Source organism: Guillardia theta (assembly GCF_000315625.1).
Source record: "Guillardia theta CCMP2712 unplaced genomic scaffold GUITHscaffold_3, whole genome shotgun sequence".
In the NCBI taxonomy this organism is placed as follows: domain Eukaryota; class Cryptophyceae; order Pyrenomonadales; family Geminigeraceae; genus Guillardia; species Guillardia theta.
In genome coordinates, this window is record NW_005434671.1 from 451,517 (window position 1) to 467,065 (window position 15,549).

Below are 15,549 nucleotides of genomic sequence, written 5' to 3' on the forward strand. Positions count from 1 at the left end.
TTAACAGCACCCATATGATGAGAGTGGTTCGCATGAAAACGTTACTCGGCATTTTCTCTGACTGGATCACAACAGATCGATGAACAAGCTCTTACTAGGCAAAAATGGATTCCATCTGAAGTTCAAGCAAGAGGTCAGTTCGATGCAAAGAGGCTAACGTCGTCACTGATACAATATCAACCTGATCTCATGGATAGCCTCGCCCACCTAGGTTCTAACCCGCCTCTGCCATGCCTGCTTCGACAACGCGATGAGCTCTTGATCTGTACCTGCTTCTACATCTGTTCTCTATCCTATCCTTCGAGAATGCACTCGCATGCTTTCTTCCCTCCTCTCTCCTCTCCCTCGCCTCCTCCATGATTGTTTTTCCTCATCCCGGGACATAGCCACGTACCCCCTTTGCAACACACCCCGTGAATCACAACATAAACCACCCCCTCTTTGACCCCCTAGTGCACACACCCCCTGTGTCCAAGGGAAAATAACCCCTTCTTCTGTAAGTCATAAAAACTTTATAGGATATTGCTCAACACCTATGACTTTCGCCAATAGACTATAAACATCAGCCTGATAGTCGGGGGCCATGGCGAGGAGACGGAGCGCGCGGCGATGGTGGAAGCAGGAGGGGATGAGCAGGAGGGAGAAGAAGAAGCAAGAAGATGCGACCTTGGCTGATGGTGCGGCAGAGGCGCCAGCGAGACAGGAGAGGGAGTCGACAGTGTTCGAGGAGTATTACAGCATGCAGCAGCTGCTTGGGGAGGACCAGAAGTCCTGGGCTGCCTTCCTCCGTTGCCTGTGCACTCCGCTGCCCGTCACGTTCAGAATCAACAGGAACCTGCACAGCGAGGAACTTGTCTCGAAGTGCCTGGAGGAGGCGGCTCTCATCCTTCATCCCTCTCCCGAAGATCTGCAGCAGGAGCCGGGGGTAACCTTGGCTCACCCAAAGAGATTGGAATGGTGTGACGGGTATCAGCTGGGTGTGAGCAGGACCTCTCTGAAGCATGGACAGAGTGCGTACGTCCAGAGCCTGAGGACCTGGTTGATGAGGTGGGGAACTCTCCCGACGCGCGCAGGGACCATTACAAGTGCAGGGGTCATCACACGCCAAGAAGTTTCCAGCATGGTGCCCGCCGCTCTGCTGGGCATTGAAAGCCATCACATTGTTCTTGACCTCTGCGCTGCTCCTGGCTCGAAGACCCTCCAGGCTCTTGATGGCTTGTACAGCACTGTTGGGCAAGGAGAGGAGCCCTTGGGTGGGATAGTCGCCAACGATATCGACGAGAGGAGGGCGTACGGGTTGGCTGCAAGGGCAAGGCCTGTGGGATCTTTCGCCAAGAACTTGATGATAGTGTGTCATAAAGCGCAGAAGATCCCAAACATTCATGCGGAAGGAGACGAGAGCGCGGGGAGCTTCGACCGCATCCTTTGCGACGTCCCTTGCAGCGGGGATGGGACTTTAAGGAAGGATACCAAGGTTTGGAAGCTCTGGGACCCTCTCTTTGGTATCAAGATCCACAGGCTGCAGGTCCAGATTGCGATGAGAGGGCTGGCGCTGCTCAAGGTGGGGGGGCTCATGGCGTACTCGACCTGCTCGTTCAACCCGATCGAAGACGAGGCAGTCGTTGCTGACCTGCTGAGAAGGTAATGCAGTGCTGTCCCGTGAGTCGACGACTGTCTTGCGGTCCATGGCGAGTAGATTTTCTGAGCTGTCTTGCGATGTTTTGCTCTTGCTCGATCTCTGTCTGGATGCTCCCTGACACCTGCGTCCGTTGGAATCTCAGGTGCAAGGGGAGCGTCGAGCTGGTACGCTCCGACGACCTACTTCCTGATTTGAAGCGAGGCAGAGGCTTCTCCTCCTGGAAGGTGATAGACGATGACCTGGAGGAGCACAAGACGTATGAGGAGCTGGAGTCGAAGCCTCATGCCAGCCGGAAGAAACATCTCTTCTGCAGGTCCATGTGGCCCCCGGGAAAGGGCGAGAAGTTTCCGCTGGGTGAGAACGTTGTTGGATTGTTCTGGGAGCAAACCGTAGACAAGTTGCTGACCAATTTGTGCTAGACCGCTGCATTCGCATCTATCCTCACCTGCAGGACACTGGAGGGTTCTTCGTCGCGCTATTGCGGAAAGTCGCCCCTCTCCCTCAACAAACAGAGAAGATTCCCAGGGAGCCTGCGGGGCCAAGGACGGAAGAGGCAAGATACCAGCACTTGCGCTATCAGCCCGTCTCAAAGAGCTGCTTGAGCAAGTTTGGCAAGGACCTGATGTTGAGCAAGGAGGACACCAAGGCCCTGGCCAAGAACCTCTACTGCCGCTCCTCGCAGGCGACATCCGTCAGTTGGATCACGCACGGGATGAAGAAGCTGTTTGTTGACTCGCAAGACTCGAAGGCGCTGAAGACGGTCTGGGGAGGGGTGAAAGTGTGCGACTGGGACAGGAGGGGCGGATTCTACTTCCTGCGGCAGGAGGGTTTGCCGTTGCTGAGAAGATTTTTGAGCAAGGAGAGGGAGATCGAAGTCGAGGAGTCGGACATGCGGCTGATTCTCGACCGCTGCCATGAGCCGACTGGCGAGTCCGACCTTTCCAAGAAGGCAAGGCGGAGGTTGAAGGACATGGAGCCCGGGCAGTGTGTGGTAAGCACAAGGGTCAAGGACGAGGGGAGCAGCAGGAGAGACGAACGGGAAGTCTGTATCGTGGCACACGTGGAGCAGTTAGGGGAGGGTCCCATGTTGTGCCTTCGCATGAGAACGTCTCCTCTGGAAGCTCAACTCATCGCTCAAACGCGCCTCTGTCGAACTGCTGCATCCGCTGCCTCCTCCTCCAGCCACAGACCTGTATTCCCCTCCTCCTCCTACGAGGTGACGTGCCGCGGGCTGCCCTTCTCCTCCACGGAGGACGACATCGTGACCTTTTTCGGGGAGTGTAAGAACCTGGAAGCGGGAGACGTCTCCATCCTCCTGGACGCCAGGCAGAGACCGAGGTTGAACCTTTCCTCAAGTACCGACCAAGTCCCGCTGATCATTTTGGCAGCGGGGAGGCGACGGTGAAGTTGAGGAGCGTCGAGGACTTGCATGCTGCGCTCTCGTGCAATCGAAACATGATGGGCGAGAGATACGTGCGGGCATCCTGCTCCAATGAGAGTCAGAGTGAGCTCACTGTTGTGATGCAGGTTGAGGTGTTCGAGCACCGGAAAAGAAGAGCTGAGGAGGAGGAAGCGGTCGAGGAATCCATCAAGAAACGTGAGTTTGTCCTCCTCTCCCCTCCGCTCCCTTTCTTCGTATCGCTGAGTTGTGTTTCAATTCTCACACTGGCCCTCCTACAGCTAAGACTCTCCCACCTCCTCCCACTCCTCCTGCTCGTACCAATACCGCCGCCGCGCCCGCGGGAGATGTGCGAGCGAGTCTGTTGAAAGGAGTGAAGCTCAGGTCTTTGTGATACTGAGAGTGGCTTCATCATAGTAAACGATTCGGTACCTGTCGCTGAGACGGTCTTCTCTTCTCAACTCAGTTCTACTGTTCTCAACTCAGTGAACGGTTCTACTGTTCTCAACTCAGTTCTTTCTCAACTCAGTTCTCAGTTCTACTTCTCTTCTCAACTCAGTTCTACTGTTCTCAACAAAGTTCTACTCTTCGAGTTTCAACTTTTACTCTCCTCACTTCTATTTAGAGTATTCTTGTCATTCTTTGACTTGACGTCCGATGACTAATTCGAAGTCGGGTTGTCCCGCTACACCTCGATTCCAACGCCTGAGGCCAGCCCACGATGTTGGTGTGAGGGACTGAATAATTCGAACTTGGACCGGTCAATTTGAGGCATATCAAGGGGTAGTCAGCAATGAGTTTTCAACTGTAGCCCAGAACTTTCAAATTAGACATTTAATTTTCAAAGTTGGGGAATATGACAGATAGAGTTTAGTCATCTAAGATCGTGGGGTGGTGGAATGGTGGATCAGGTAGGGGTCGTGATTTGACCAACAATTTGAAGTTTGAATCATTTGGAGGGGGGTAGGGGTGATTGAAATACCCATATGAATCGTATGGAATTGCTGGTTCAAATGTGGGTACGGGTGATCGAAGGACGGTTATCTTTGAGAGCACGCAAAAAAGAATGAGGGGTAGGGTACCACATGACGGGGTTGTATGAGAAGAAATGGGGTAGTGCAATGAAATGGGGGGTACTGTGAGCTCCCCTGGTAAATCAAAGACATGGCAAGGACGAGGGAGGACTATGAAAATGTTGCGAGGAACGAGTCGCAGCAAGAGAGTAGCCACCAGGACGAAACACAGGATTGAAGAGCAGAATGGGAGCAGCACATGTATATCTTGAGGCATTGAGGGTGAGGAGAGTGAAAAGAAGAAGAGAATTGGGTCGAACTAGACAAAATAGGGCAAATAAGAGCAGGAGCAGCCAGAAGGGGGAAGACGTTTCAACCTTCAAAAATTTAGGTGGAAAGGAGCGAAATAAAGGCGATATCAATACGATGGATGGTTCTTTTTATTTGTGTGATCTCTGTTTCCCGCGCAAAGCAAAATAGGACAAGGCAGGATGGTTTTTGACAAATTGAGCATACCTGTCATGGCTATTGATCAGCACAATGTAGATGAGGCATGAGCATATTGTATATTTTTTTCTTGTGTTGGATTACAGGGCTGAATGTATCTGACCATGTTTGTTTTCAAGAGGAAGGCCTTGCGATCTTGGGTCCAGCGATCATGCGCTTGAATTAGAAAGTGCAACTGTACCACTTGAACAGCTGAGCAAGGGTTGGTCTGCTTGCTTTTCTTTTGTATGATGACTTTTTTGTATAGGCGCCAGGAAAGATTTCGCAATGCCGCCAAGAACTGGGGGAAGACACTATGACATCGCTGGTCTAATCAAGAAACTTGAAGAGATACATAAGGAACTTGGAGATGAAAAAGGTTGCTGGCTGAACATTTCTATATTTGCTATGCTGAATGCCAGCTGTAGATGAAAAAGAAAAAAATGAAGACGATACTGATGAGTTCACACGGCTCAAGAAAATGTCAGCAAAGCAGATGACGGAAATTCGAAGAATGATCACGGAAAGAGATGAGCTGCTTTCTTCATCTGGAGGAGGAGGGAAAGCCGCTGTTCAGATGTCCTCCAGAATCAGAGAACTGATCCGAAATGCGCATGATCTCCATGGAAAGATGCAAGAGAAGCTCTCCAAGGAAGAGAAGGAGGTCGCGAAGGGCAAGGTGAGCGCATGCGGTTTTCAATGAGAAAACTGATCACAATAATGAGCAGAAGAATGGCAAACTGACACCTGAGGATTTGGAAATCCATCAACAGATGGCAGAGCTTGTATCTAAGCACATAGCAGAGTGTGAAAGCTTGGAAAAGAAAAGATATCAGGGCAGAGCGGGAGGAAGGAACGGGACGAAAGGTGCTGGAGTGAACGGAGAGATAAAACGCACGGCCATGGATACAGACTTGGCACCTATTGATTTGGATCCTGATGTATATGATGATGTGGCAAGATTTGAGCGACTATCTCACTTGTGCGCTAGGTGAATGAGGGACTGATCCAGTTGAGGAGGAACGACGAGAAGCTCGATGAGCAGCTGGACATGATCTCCAAGGTTGGAATGCTACATGTGCAGTTTGATCTCTAAGCGATCTGGATTTCAGGGTATGGTACGTCTGAAAGGCATCGCTGTTGACCAGAGCAACGAAGTAAAGTTGCAAAGTGTTATGATTGATCAGATTTCAGACAATATGGACAAGGCCACTGAGCATTTGAATGATGTAAAGACTAATCTCTCCTTCGAAACATTCTGTAACAACAACGCAGGTTAACATGAAGCTCAAGGATACGCTTGCACGCGCTGGAGGTGCAACCAACATCCTTGTCAAGGTCATCCTGCTCATCCTCCTCTTGTCCATTGGGGCCTACATGTATAAGGCCTTCGGATGATTTCGATCCTCGTTTTGCTGCAGCTTGACCAATAGTCCAGTACAATGTATTCTACAGGCTAAAGTTTTGAAACCTCCTCTTTCGGTCTTTTGCTATTCCATGATTGTATTGAGGGAAATGAATAATATGAAACAGAAAGACTTGCTTTCATAACACAATTTCTAATCTAAGGTTTTTCCATTTTCAGACTCCCGGGCTATCATGACAAGCTTCTTCGTCGGAATGATCATTGTGCACACCATTGTCGTCGCTCCTCTGAGTCGCTATTAGTGCCTCCATCACACCAGCTCCGAAGCGTATGCAAGGTTCCGCAAAGAAATACTTGAACATTGCAGATAGAAATCCTCCAAACAATAACAAAAGCAGAGAGTGGGGGAGCATGCTCGAGTGATAAAGCTTCGTCATCTCCTCCCTAACCTCGTTAGTGATTGTCATCTCTGAGCTTCTTAATCCTTCAGCGCTCACGAGTCGAAGCATCACTCTGTTCAGCCATGGCCCAGCCACCAGCAATGGCGACAGTACCAGCGCCCGGGCCAAGTTCGTGACTAAAAGGCTCTGCTCGACAGCCGCTACGTCCGACCATTTCACTTTCTTGCCTGTCTTCTTGCTGTTCCTCGAGCGACCTGCCACTGTAGCTCCATAATGTCGTTGAAGTATCCGCAAGGCTTCGGCGCTTGCGATCTGTATCGAGGCACCCCCTCCGGACTGCTCAGTGTGTGACGATTCCGATCTTGCGCCACTTCTCATCTTCGAGCCCCAAAACAATGTTTGGCTGTCAAATTATATTCTAGGAGCCCATCTATGTGTGCGCTTGATCACTGTCCGAAGAAACCTTAAGCTTGAACGAAGCTAGAGAGAATTACTGAGCGTATGCGAAGTGCGCGATGAGGCTCACAGAGAGGAGAGGGAGGAGGAGGTAGAGCCAGCAGGCCTAGAGGAAAGGATGAGGATGAAGTGAGAGGGGCGTCAAGGAGAAGGATGGAGAGACGAGCAGACCTAGGAGCACATGGTCCGAGAGAGTTGGCTGCTAAATCCGGCTGACGGTTAAAATCTCCCTCGACTGGCTGTAACGCCTGCAATGCGTTGCCGCCGGGGCGGGCCATCGGACTCGATGAGTCTGCCCGGCGCCTAAGTCCGATCATGATCATCACTACCGTGACCGTGACGGTGAGTTCGATCATGAATACTCTGACTCCGACTCGGAGCAGTTGGGCATAGGTTGACTCTTTCTCTTACTCGTATAGTATGGGCCTAGGCTGCGCCCCCCCCCCCCCCGCCATCATAATGCCGCAATGCGGCGGCAGTGATGAGTGTCCCTCAGCTGAGCCCCGACGGTCTGTGCACAGTGCAGTGCGAGGATTTGATTTACTATTGAAAGGCTGAAACTAATTACAATCAGGTGCCATACAGTCAGACGGCACTGACACTGCCATTCGACAACTGCCCGTCCGTTGTTGCCGGCAGGCGCCGGACGCTCATTGGGATCCGAAGAAGCCGCTGCCAGCCTCGGGTCTTGGGCCAGTCGCCACGAGGTAGAAGAGCAGCCCTGACATGAGGCCCGCGCAAGGCAGCTACACAATGAAAACCCGTGAGAAGCCCCGAGAAGCAGTCAGGGAGTAGATGTCACCGTCAGGATCCAGCCAAAGAGGATGATTGCCACCATCCTCCAGTTCACTGATCGCCAGTCGCCGCTGTAACGACCGGAAGCTCAGCGGATGTGTGGGACTGGCATGCGGACGAACCTGCAGAGGCCAACGGCTGCGGTGGCTCCGCACTTGCAGTGAGTTGTAGAAATGGGCGCACCGAGCTTTGAGAAGGTGAGGACCTGGAAGAAAGTCACAGACGTGAGCGAAGGCTCTTGGGAAGAAATGATGAGGATAGGAGATCTGTAGGGGAGATGGAAGGGAAAAGCGGGATAGATGCGGAAAGGAGGGAGGAAGGGGAGGAAGAGAGACGGGGGTAGGGAGGGGGGATGAGGGGGAAACAGGTAGAGGGAACTAGGAGAGGAAAGGCGGAGAAGAGTCAGAGTCTCCTTACAGTGAACATCGCTCCTAAATCCATGCTGAGACCTCGCGAGGGTGAGTGATAGGTAAGTTTGTTGCCCTGACGGCAAGGGTCAAGGATGCTCGGCAGGCAGCCGCCTTGTCTCACCAGCGCCCTCATGATGTGATGGCCGTAAGTCAGCAGGCCGATGTCAAGAGCAACGGCACCTGGCTCGGTCGGTCAGTGGGGCAGCTGAGGAGGGAGAGATGTTGCTCGGCTCACCGTAGACGAGGATCCATACAGGGACGGGGGCCTTGACGATGTATCGTGAGGTGACGTCGATAGTGTGGGAGAGGAGGAGGTGAACGTGAGGGATTAAGGAGGAGGAGACGAGGGAAGGGGAGAAGGTAGACAGGATGGAGAGGACAGAGAGGCGAAAGGCGAACAAGAGTAAGAGGGCTGGGATGCAGTGGAATGGAGCAAGTAGAGGAGAGCTAGGAGTTGAGCGTGACGGGACCTTGGAAGTGGCTCGTCCTGTCGAGTAAACCATCCAAACCTAAGGCATGTCACCAGCACAAGGGAGCAGGGAGACTTTCACCGTAGCGAGAGGGCCGATGGAGTTCGCAATGTCATTGGCACCATGTGCAAGAGAGGCGAACGAACATGTTCCCACCTGACGAGGTTGACGGTGAGGGAGGGAGGGAGTGAGGGAGGGAGGAGAGCGGGAACAAGGAAGAAAGCGGAGGGTTGCAAAGGGGAGGACCTGCAAGACTTTGTACAGCTGCGTAAAAGAAACGTTACATGAGAACGCGAGGGGCAGGGTTGAGCAAACCTTCTCAGTGTTGGAGTCATGCTTCTCAACGCTCTGGTCGATAGTCTCGTCCACCTCTTGCTCTGACACGTCAACGACGAACTGAAAGTGAAAGTCAGGCAAGGCAGCTCCATAGACGGCTATGGAACTGCACCTTGTCGGCTATTGTCAGAGCCCATCTCCTGCTCTTGTCTCCTCCTTGCTCAGCCTCTACCCCCTCATCGCTCACTTGCTCCTTCATCTCGCTCTCAGTGTCCTGCACGCAACTAAATCGACGCAGACAGTCAACGAGATGGGAAATACCTTGGATCCGTTCACAGCAGCTTGTTCGCCCGACTCATGCACTATCATGCTGCCGTTCTGCCCCACTAGTCTCGTGAATTCTGAACTTCTTACTTGTTCTTTGCGCGGGAAGGAGACAGTCAGAGGTTGGAGCATACAGCAGCTCTCACCTTCCATCTCAGCATCCTCGTTCTCCGGAGGCATGTCGAACATCCTGTACCAGGGGATGTCTTCATTCTTTTCAATGACTCTCCTGCACCTGCCAGAGAACTTGCTTCACACCAGCACAACTCCCGCTCCTCATCTTTGGTAACCATGGCACAAGGTAGCGGATGGAGAAGACAAATCCAGCAGCGGCGATGGCGATGATGATGGTGATGGACGCCTGCAGCTGTCGTCAACTATCCTCCCAACGTGGAGCAGAAAGGTCCCACAGGTAACGGGAGTTTGTCCAAGGAGAGCGCCGGACTAGGGCGAGGGAGTCAGAGGAAGAGGCGCGCTTCACTGAGAGCGCATTCACAACCTCCCTTTGAGGAGCATGAATGCAGCGATGACGCCCCAACAGAGGGCCGTGAAGACTGGGAGGGTCTGCAGCCTGTGGCAGGGACAAGGAACGTGAGTAAGCGAGGAGAACTTTCCCTGGGGAAGGATAGAGGGGTGATGGAGGTGGCAGAGGGGCGTGTGTTGGAACACTCAAGGAAGAGAGTTGGTTCCTTGGCAGTGAGGAGGATGCGAGCACAGCTTTCGGCGTCGTACCCTTTCTGGAAGGAGAGCTCTCCTTCGTGCTTCAAGACCAAGTACTTGAGGGTCGAGTAGAAGGTTGAGGCTACAACTCCTGACGCCAAACATCATTCAGGGGAGGATTCCACATGAGGGAAGAGAGAGGAGAGAGGAGAGAGGAGAGAGGAGAGAGAAGAGAGAGGGGAGAGGAGCGAGGAGCGAGGAGAGTGGAGGGAAGAGAGAGGAGGGAAGAGAGAGAAGTTTGGAGGTTGGAGTCACTTTACCAGCACAGAATGGCGAGATGAACCAGGAAGCAACGATACTAGCGACGCCTCCCTGCTGGTAGTCCCAGATGACTCCCGGGAGCCCGAACGCCGCCATGCCGACCCCAACTGCGGTCAACTGCAGTCACTCTGGCGAGAGGCAGCGGAGAGACAAGCCCCCACTGATTGCTCCGATGGTCGCGTGAGTGGACGAGACGGGCATCTGAAAGTTCTCCTCTATCAGCTTCGCCCACAGACAAGGAAAGGATCGCCTGTAGTGATGTGGCTACCAACACCCAGATCGCTGAACCTAGAGACGAGCAGCCCATTCCCATCATCAGGACGTATGGTTCGCCGTAGAATCGTGACACGTCTACAATCTTCTTCCTCACTGTGTCCGTGACGCTGTGCAAGGTTGTCATCTGGGGGAGGAGAGGAGAAATGTCGACGGCAGCAACCTTGATCCCAAAACAATTGCACCAAACGCTTCTGCGAACAAGGCTATAACAAGACGGTCAGAATAAAATTTGTGAGAACTACAACATCAACCGATCGCCACAGCCTGTTTGTGTGTGATGGTTCTTGATGCAACAGCGGTAGAAAACGAGTTGGCAACGTCATTTGCACCAATTCCTGCATGGTCATCAGCCCGTACAAACAGGTAGAGCAAGACCGACCGTAAGCATCTATGAAGGCCCAGAAGAAGGAGAAGATTGCCCATGCAGGATGAAGCCAAGGGACTCCAACCTACACTTGCCTTCAGCCCTCAATCTCTCCGAACAGCATCCCTAACCTCGGATTGCATGACGAGAGACAACGGAGAGAAGCAGGGCCAAGTTGGCAAGAAAGTCTAGGCTTTGAGCCTCGCCAAGTCACGAGAGAGGCAGATTCCTCAACGACAAGCTCCTCCTAGCGGCTCCTACTTTGCGTCCTCCTGCGCTGCTCGCCCTTGCTCCGCTACGTTCATCCCCCAAACCATTCCTAACAGATTCTGAATTGAGGGGTAGGGGTAGATGCAATGTGCAGGTGGTGGTGTTGAGAGTACCCCATAATTCAACATTTTTAATCCTTACTCAGTCTGGTGGGTAGGTACAATAGAAGGGTAGGGGTAATCAGAATACCGGGTCCTCTTGATAAAGTGGAGGTCAAAACAAAGGGATGTAGTGATTATTCTGACTTAATCGAAGTAACTAAAATCTCAAGGTTCAATTGTTATACTCGCATATTTTAGTTACTCAGGAATTCAAACTCGGTTCTTGGTAGTAATCTGTACTGGAAGCGACTTAAGTAAACACAGGGAATGGCAGACTCGCGGGCAAGTGCGGGAAGGGGAGGTGGGAAGGGAGAGGAGGAGAGGGGAAGGCGCAGATGTGGTGAGGTGTAACGATGTGATTGGGAGCAAACATCGTGTTCAGATGCCTGGGGAGCACAGGGATGTAAGAGACCTACACTTCGCGGAGACTTTGGTCCGCGATTTGTTGTTCAGTGCTCGCAAGGGGGTGGCTGGAAATCTTGGTCCCAGCCTCAGTCTTACACACCCTCTTGCTGTTGTCGGCAACAATGGTGAGTTCCTAGGCAATGCCTCACTGAGAGTGTCGGAGGAAAGAAGGCAGCATGTCATTGACCTCGCGCCCAAATTTCGAAATGCGCTCGGGACACCTGAACTGTCGAATGCCACATGTGGTTTGGTGAAGAAGAATGGTTTGGTAGTTGCAGCAGAGAGGCAGGGCGACCGGATAAAAGTCATGAAGATCGGAGACGCCGATAAGGTCATAGGGAGGGTTGCCCTGAGGGAGCCAGGAAAGACCCATCCAATGAGGGTACTGGTGATGGGAGGAAAGGAAGAATACCGTTCGAAGCTCCTCTGCGAGAGATTGCAAGTGTCCTCCCTGAATTACATGATGGAGCTGAAAGAAGACGAAATGAGCTTGCAGAAGAAAAAGCTTGAGTCTGATGAGACCACACTGAAAGCCCTAGAGGATCGCCTGTCTAGGCGGAGGGCGGCCTTCAAGTTCATTGCCACGTTCTCAGAGGAGAAGAAGAACGCCGTCTTCCTCGAGATGTCGCGCAGGATCGGAGAGCTGTCTGAAATGATACAGAACAAATCGAAGAATCTCGAGTGGAACATGGACGAGGAGGAGAGGGCCGACAAGTATGCTAAGATCGAGGATGAGCACTCCCGGCTCAGCCGGGAATTTGAAACTTTCAGGAGCTCGCAAGGGCGCTCCTCTGCTTTCGCTCAGGGATCTGAGTGGCTGGTGGAGGACCAGAAGACTCTGCTGGGGTTGGAAGCAGCGGAGCTGTTCTTCCGGGGGGTGAACGACTCCTCCTCTCTCGAGACCTTCTCGTCCCCTGCTGGTTTCTGGGACGCATTCTGCAAGGAGGCATGCTCAGAGATTGGGGAGGAAGACGCCAGGATTCTGTTTTCGGGGGAGATGTTCCTGAGCACAACCCGGTCAGAGGTCGAGAGTGAACTGTCACCGCCAGATAACTTTATCTTCGTCCTTGCCCCAGATATTGTTCAGGAGGAGCTCGATGAGGAAAAACACCACCATAAGGTCGCGAAGCTGAGGAGGAGGATGCTGCCAAAGTTGGGTGAGCTGCTCGTTCTGCTGAAGAGTTCGGACATCGACAACTCTGGGACGGTGGACAAGACTACATTCCTGCGAGCACTGGAGTCTGTGAACTTGTTGCAAGTCATCTCCAAGCAGGAAGCGCTCGAGGTCTTCTCTCTTCTCGGCCCAGATGTGTCAGGATACGTTGAGGTGACTGTTGCATAGCCTCCTGATGATCCCAGGCTGACGCTCGCTCGCAGTACAGCGACCTGAGAGACTTGATCGGAGTAGCCAACTCGCAAATCAAATCTGAAATGGATCAAGCTGCTGCTTTCAAATGCATAGCCTCCACATGTGACAAGATCATTGTGCTCTTGGATGGCAAGTCGTCTCGTTACAACTGGTAATCAGTTCCATGCTCGTTCTTTCCTTGTTCCTCTCTTTACTCCTCCAAGTTTCCAACTTTTCGCTTTTCAAATCCTCCCGCAAGATCTAATGCTGATGCCTAGGACGGAGCTCGAAATCATCAAAGACTTGTACCAGTCGGATCCGTCAAAGGTCCATTTCGCTTGCGTGAGTCACCACAACCATCGCGATGCTCTCGCGCGATCGTTGGCAGAGCTGCTTGGCGACCGCGCGTTAGAGAGCGTCCCGCTGGTCTCCTCCCTTGCTCAAGGTTTCACGTCCGAGCTCTCAAAGGAGCAGCAACAGATCGTGTCCCTGTGCAAAGATGTCTCCGATGTCCTCAGGAGTGTGTTGTTGAGGCTCAACAACTTGTACCAGCAAGCGAATGACCCAGCAGACGGCAGGAAGCCGCATTCTTGCGTGCTAGACCGAAGCGCGATAGCTAGAGCCAATCAGGAGCTTTCGGAAATCCTCAAGTTCTACACCCGCAAACTCTCGTCGACCAATCAACTTTTACATCGCCTGAAGCAAGTCATCAAATTTGCAAAGCAAAACTCTGACTCCATGCTGGACAACTCGGGGGTTCTGATTATGTCTCTGGAGGTGACGTGAATTGTTGTGTCCACGTGTGCATTGCTCTCTCTGACATCGAGACTTTTCTTAGGAGAGAACGAGGAAGTGGAATCGGCAAGAGGAGCGGGCAGAAAAGATCAAGCAAGAGGTAGGGGCGAAGCTTGTTTCTGATCCTCATCATCCCTCAGGTATCGCGCAAAGAGATCGGGAAATGGTTGACGTGGGAACACATCGAGGTGGGGCGGCAGGAGGTGACACATGATGCTCAACTCGCTCGCAGCTCTGGCTTGCAAGCTTGTCAGTCTCATCGGAATGCATCAACATCTTCAGATCGAAGAGGATCGACTCGCTCAAGAAGCTCCTGCGGGTATTGCCCTCTCCTTGCCCATCGACTCTTGACTGCGGGTGTTCAGGTCAAGGTTGATGAGCTCAAGGATTGGGACGTCGATGTCGGCGATCGACTGAGACTCAAGGCAAGTCATCGCTCGTCCCGCCAGCCCCCTTGACTGCCTGCCGACAGATTGGGCTCAAGGACCTCAAGGCTTTCTACTCTCAGAAGCAAGTCTCCTTCCTACAGGAAGGCCTGTGGTGGTCTGTCTGCCCTGCCCCCCTCCCTACGGCCTCACCTGCTAGCAGGCTGCTCAACACGGAGGCTCCCAACCATGACAAGCTGAAGCTTGAGGTTTCCCTCCTCCCCAGCTTCTCCTCTTGATTATTGTCTGTCGCCTCGACCAGTTCCCGGAGCATCTCCTTCACGACCAGGGAGCGGGAAAGCAGACCAACCTCAAGGGACTTAGAGCAGGCGACCTCACGGTCGTAGACTTGGCGCACCATGGCAGCTACCTCCTAAAGGTCCCCGAGGCAAGCGACACCATGCATGTCTGCAATCCTGCCTCTCACGTAGCCTGCAGCGAGCGGAGCTGGAAAGGTTGAAGTTTAAGCTCGAGCTGGATCGCAGGCCAGGTCAGGCAGCATACATCGACTCGGAGGATCTCGGAGTGATGTACGGCATCCTGCGAGGGTGAGGCCGCCTTCTCCCCTTCTCCTCCCTGACCTCCAGCACAGAGATGTAGAGTGTAGCAAGAACAGCCTGGCGCTGCTTCGACAAGGCCTACAACTGTTCTTGACGGGACAAGTTCCACCACAGTTGCTCACTGAGCTCATCGATGATCTGCGACAAGAGGTCCTCCTCCTCTCCCTCCCCTTCCATCCCCTTCCTCCTCCTCCTCTTTTCCTTCCCTCTCCTTCCTCCCGGGCCTTCCCTCACCTTCCTCCTCTCTTCACCAATTGGTCCTTTCATAGTCTCCGCCTCCTTCACTTTTGTACCTGCAGGCCGAGGAAGTCGTGGGACATCAGTCGCCTGAAGCTCAAGGCGGAGAACCTCTCAACCTCTCGCAGTTCAGTAGGAGGAGGAAGACTCCGTCCAGGTGGGCCAACCCGCTAGACTCTCCTGCTGCTGACTCGTCCCAGCTCCGTCCACCAACGACGGTGGAGGTTGGAGGAGGTCGAGAAGGAGCAACTGGCGTCTTCGTCGGACGAGGAGGAGGGGGATGGGGATGGGAGCGAGGGAGGCACTTGGTCCGAGGTAGCTATGCCTTGCTCCTGTCCTCTCCTGATCAGTCGCAGCGGCTGCGGGCCTGCCTGGAGAATATCTTCGTGGCAGTGTCGGGAGGAGGTGTCATCGCTGATGGGACGAAGCTGGAGCAGGAGATGCTACGACACCGCGGCTTCCGGCGCGTGCTCAAGACGGCAAGGAAGAGCTTCGAGATGGGGCAGGTGCCGCGGCTGAGGGAGGAGGAATTCTTCCTGAGGAGAGAGTTCCTAGAGGTCCGCTCTGCTTCCTCCACCTCGTGAACTGACCGGGAGCAGGAGATGCTGCGGGTGTTGGAGCCGGAGGGCGAGCACGACCTCGTACGATGAGTAGCAGAGAGACCAGAAGTGCGCAGGCGGAGGGGAGGGGGAAGAAAGAGGAAGGAGTGATGCGAGGGCTGTGGAGGAGGGAGGTACAGGGAAGGAGAGAGG

General features: G+C 53.2%; 4 protein-coding genes across 4 annotated transcripts; 2 read left to right on the forward strand and 2 right to left on the reverse strand.

Annotated features, from left to right (window-relative positions):
- Window positions 1–583: 583 nt before the first annotated feature.
- Window positions 584–5,935, forward strand: GUITHDRAFT_99887 (hypothetical protein; the record flags this gene model as incomplete). Its single annotated transcript, XM_005841330.1, has 11 exons — window positions 584–1,641; window positions 1,782–1,993; window positions 2,059–2,977; window positions 3,028–3,112; window positions 3,167–3,236; window positions 4,806–4,916; window positions 4,966–5,216; window positions 5,266–5,478; window positions 5,529–5,600; window positions 5,650–5,766; window positions 5,813–5,935. The coding sequence occupies 11 exons, from the start codon at window positions 584–586 to the stop codon at window positions 5,933–5,935; spliced, it is 3,231 nt and encodes a 1,076-aa protein (XP_005841387.1).
- Window positions 5,936–6,118: 183 nt separating this feature from the next.
- Window positions 6,119–6,682, reverse strand: GUITHDRAFT_99888 (hypothetical protein; the record flags this gene model as incomplete). Its single annotated transcript, XM_005841331.1, has 1 exon — window positions 6,119–6,682. The coding sequence occupies one exon, from the start codon at window positions 6,680–6,682 to the stop codon at window positions 6,119–6,121; it is 564 nt and encodes a 187-aa protein (XP_005841388.1).
- A 728-nt stretch (window positions 6,683–7,410) lies between these two features.
- GUITHDRAFT_99889 (hypothetical protein) lies at window positions 7,411–10,799 on the reverse strand (the record flags this gene model as incomplete). Its single annotated transcript, XM_005841332.1, has 22 exons — window positions 7,411–7,506; window positions 7,563–7,626; window positions 7,678–7,760; window positions 7,973–8,038; window positions 8,087–8,145; window positions 8,201–8,231; window positions 8,436–8,474; window positions 8,517–8,591; window positions 8,682–8,699; window positions 8,751–8,831; window positions 8,884–8,985; window positions 9,033–9,097; window positions 9,182–9,270; window positions 9,326–9,396; window positions 9,446–9,479; window positions 9,768–9,846; window positions 10,016–10,123; window positions 10,305–10,399; window positions 10,453–10,495; window positions 10,544–10,627; window positions 10,672–10,741; window positions 10,788–10,799. 22 exons carry the CDS (start codon window positions 10,797–10,799, stop codon window positions 7,411–7,413), a joined length of 1,464 nt encoding a protein of 487 aa, XP_005841389.1.
- Window positions 10,800–11,409: 610 nt separating this feature from the next.
- Window positions 11,410–15,447, forward strand: GUITHDRAFT_132146 (hypothetical protein; the record flags this gene model as incomplete). The annotated part of the gene is made up of 16 exons (XM_005841333.1): window positions 11,410–12,759; window positions 12,810–12,952; window positions 13,005–13,557; window positions 13,619–13,675; window positions 13,716–13,778; window positions 13,808–13,894; window positions 13,941–13,976; window positions 14,048–14,118; window positions 14,164–14,209; window positions 14,263–14,455; window positions 14,491–14,548; window positions 14,593–14,710; window positions 14,860–14,954; window positions 14,998–15,112; window positions 15,154–15,303; window positions 15,397–15,447. 16 exons carry the CDS (start codon window positions 11,410–11,412, stop codon window positions 15,445–15,447), a joined length of 3,186 nt encoding a protein of 1,061 aa, XP_005841390.1.
- Between the last annotated feature and the right edge of the window lie 102 nt (window positions 15,448–15,549).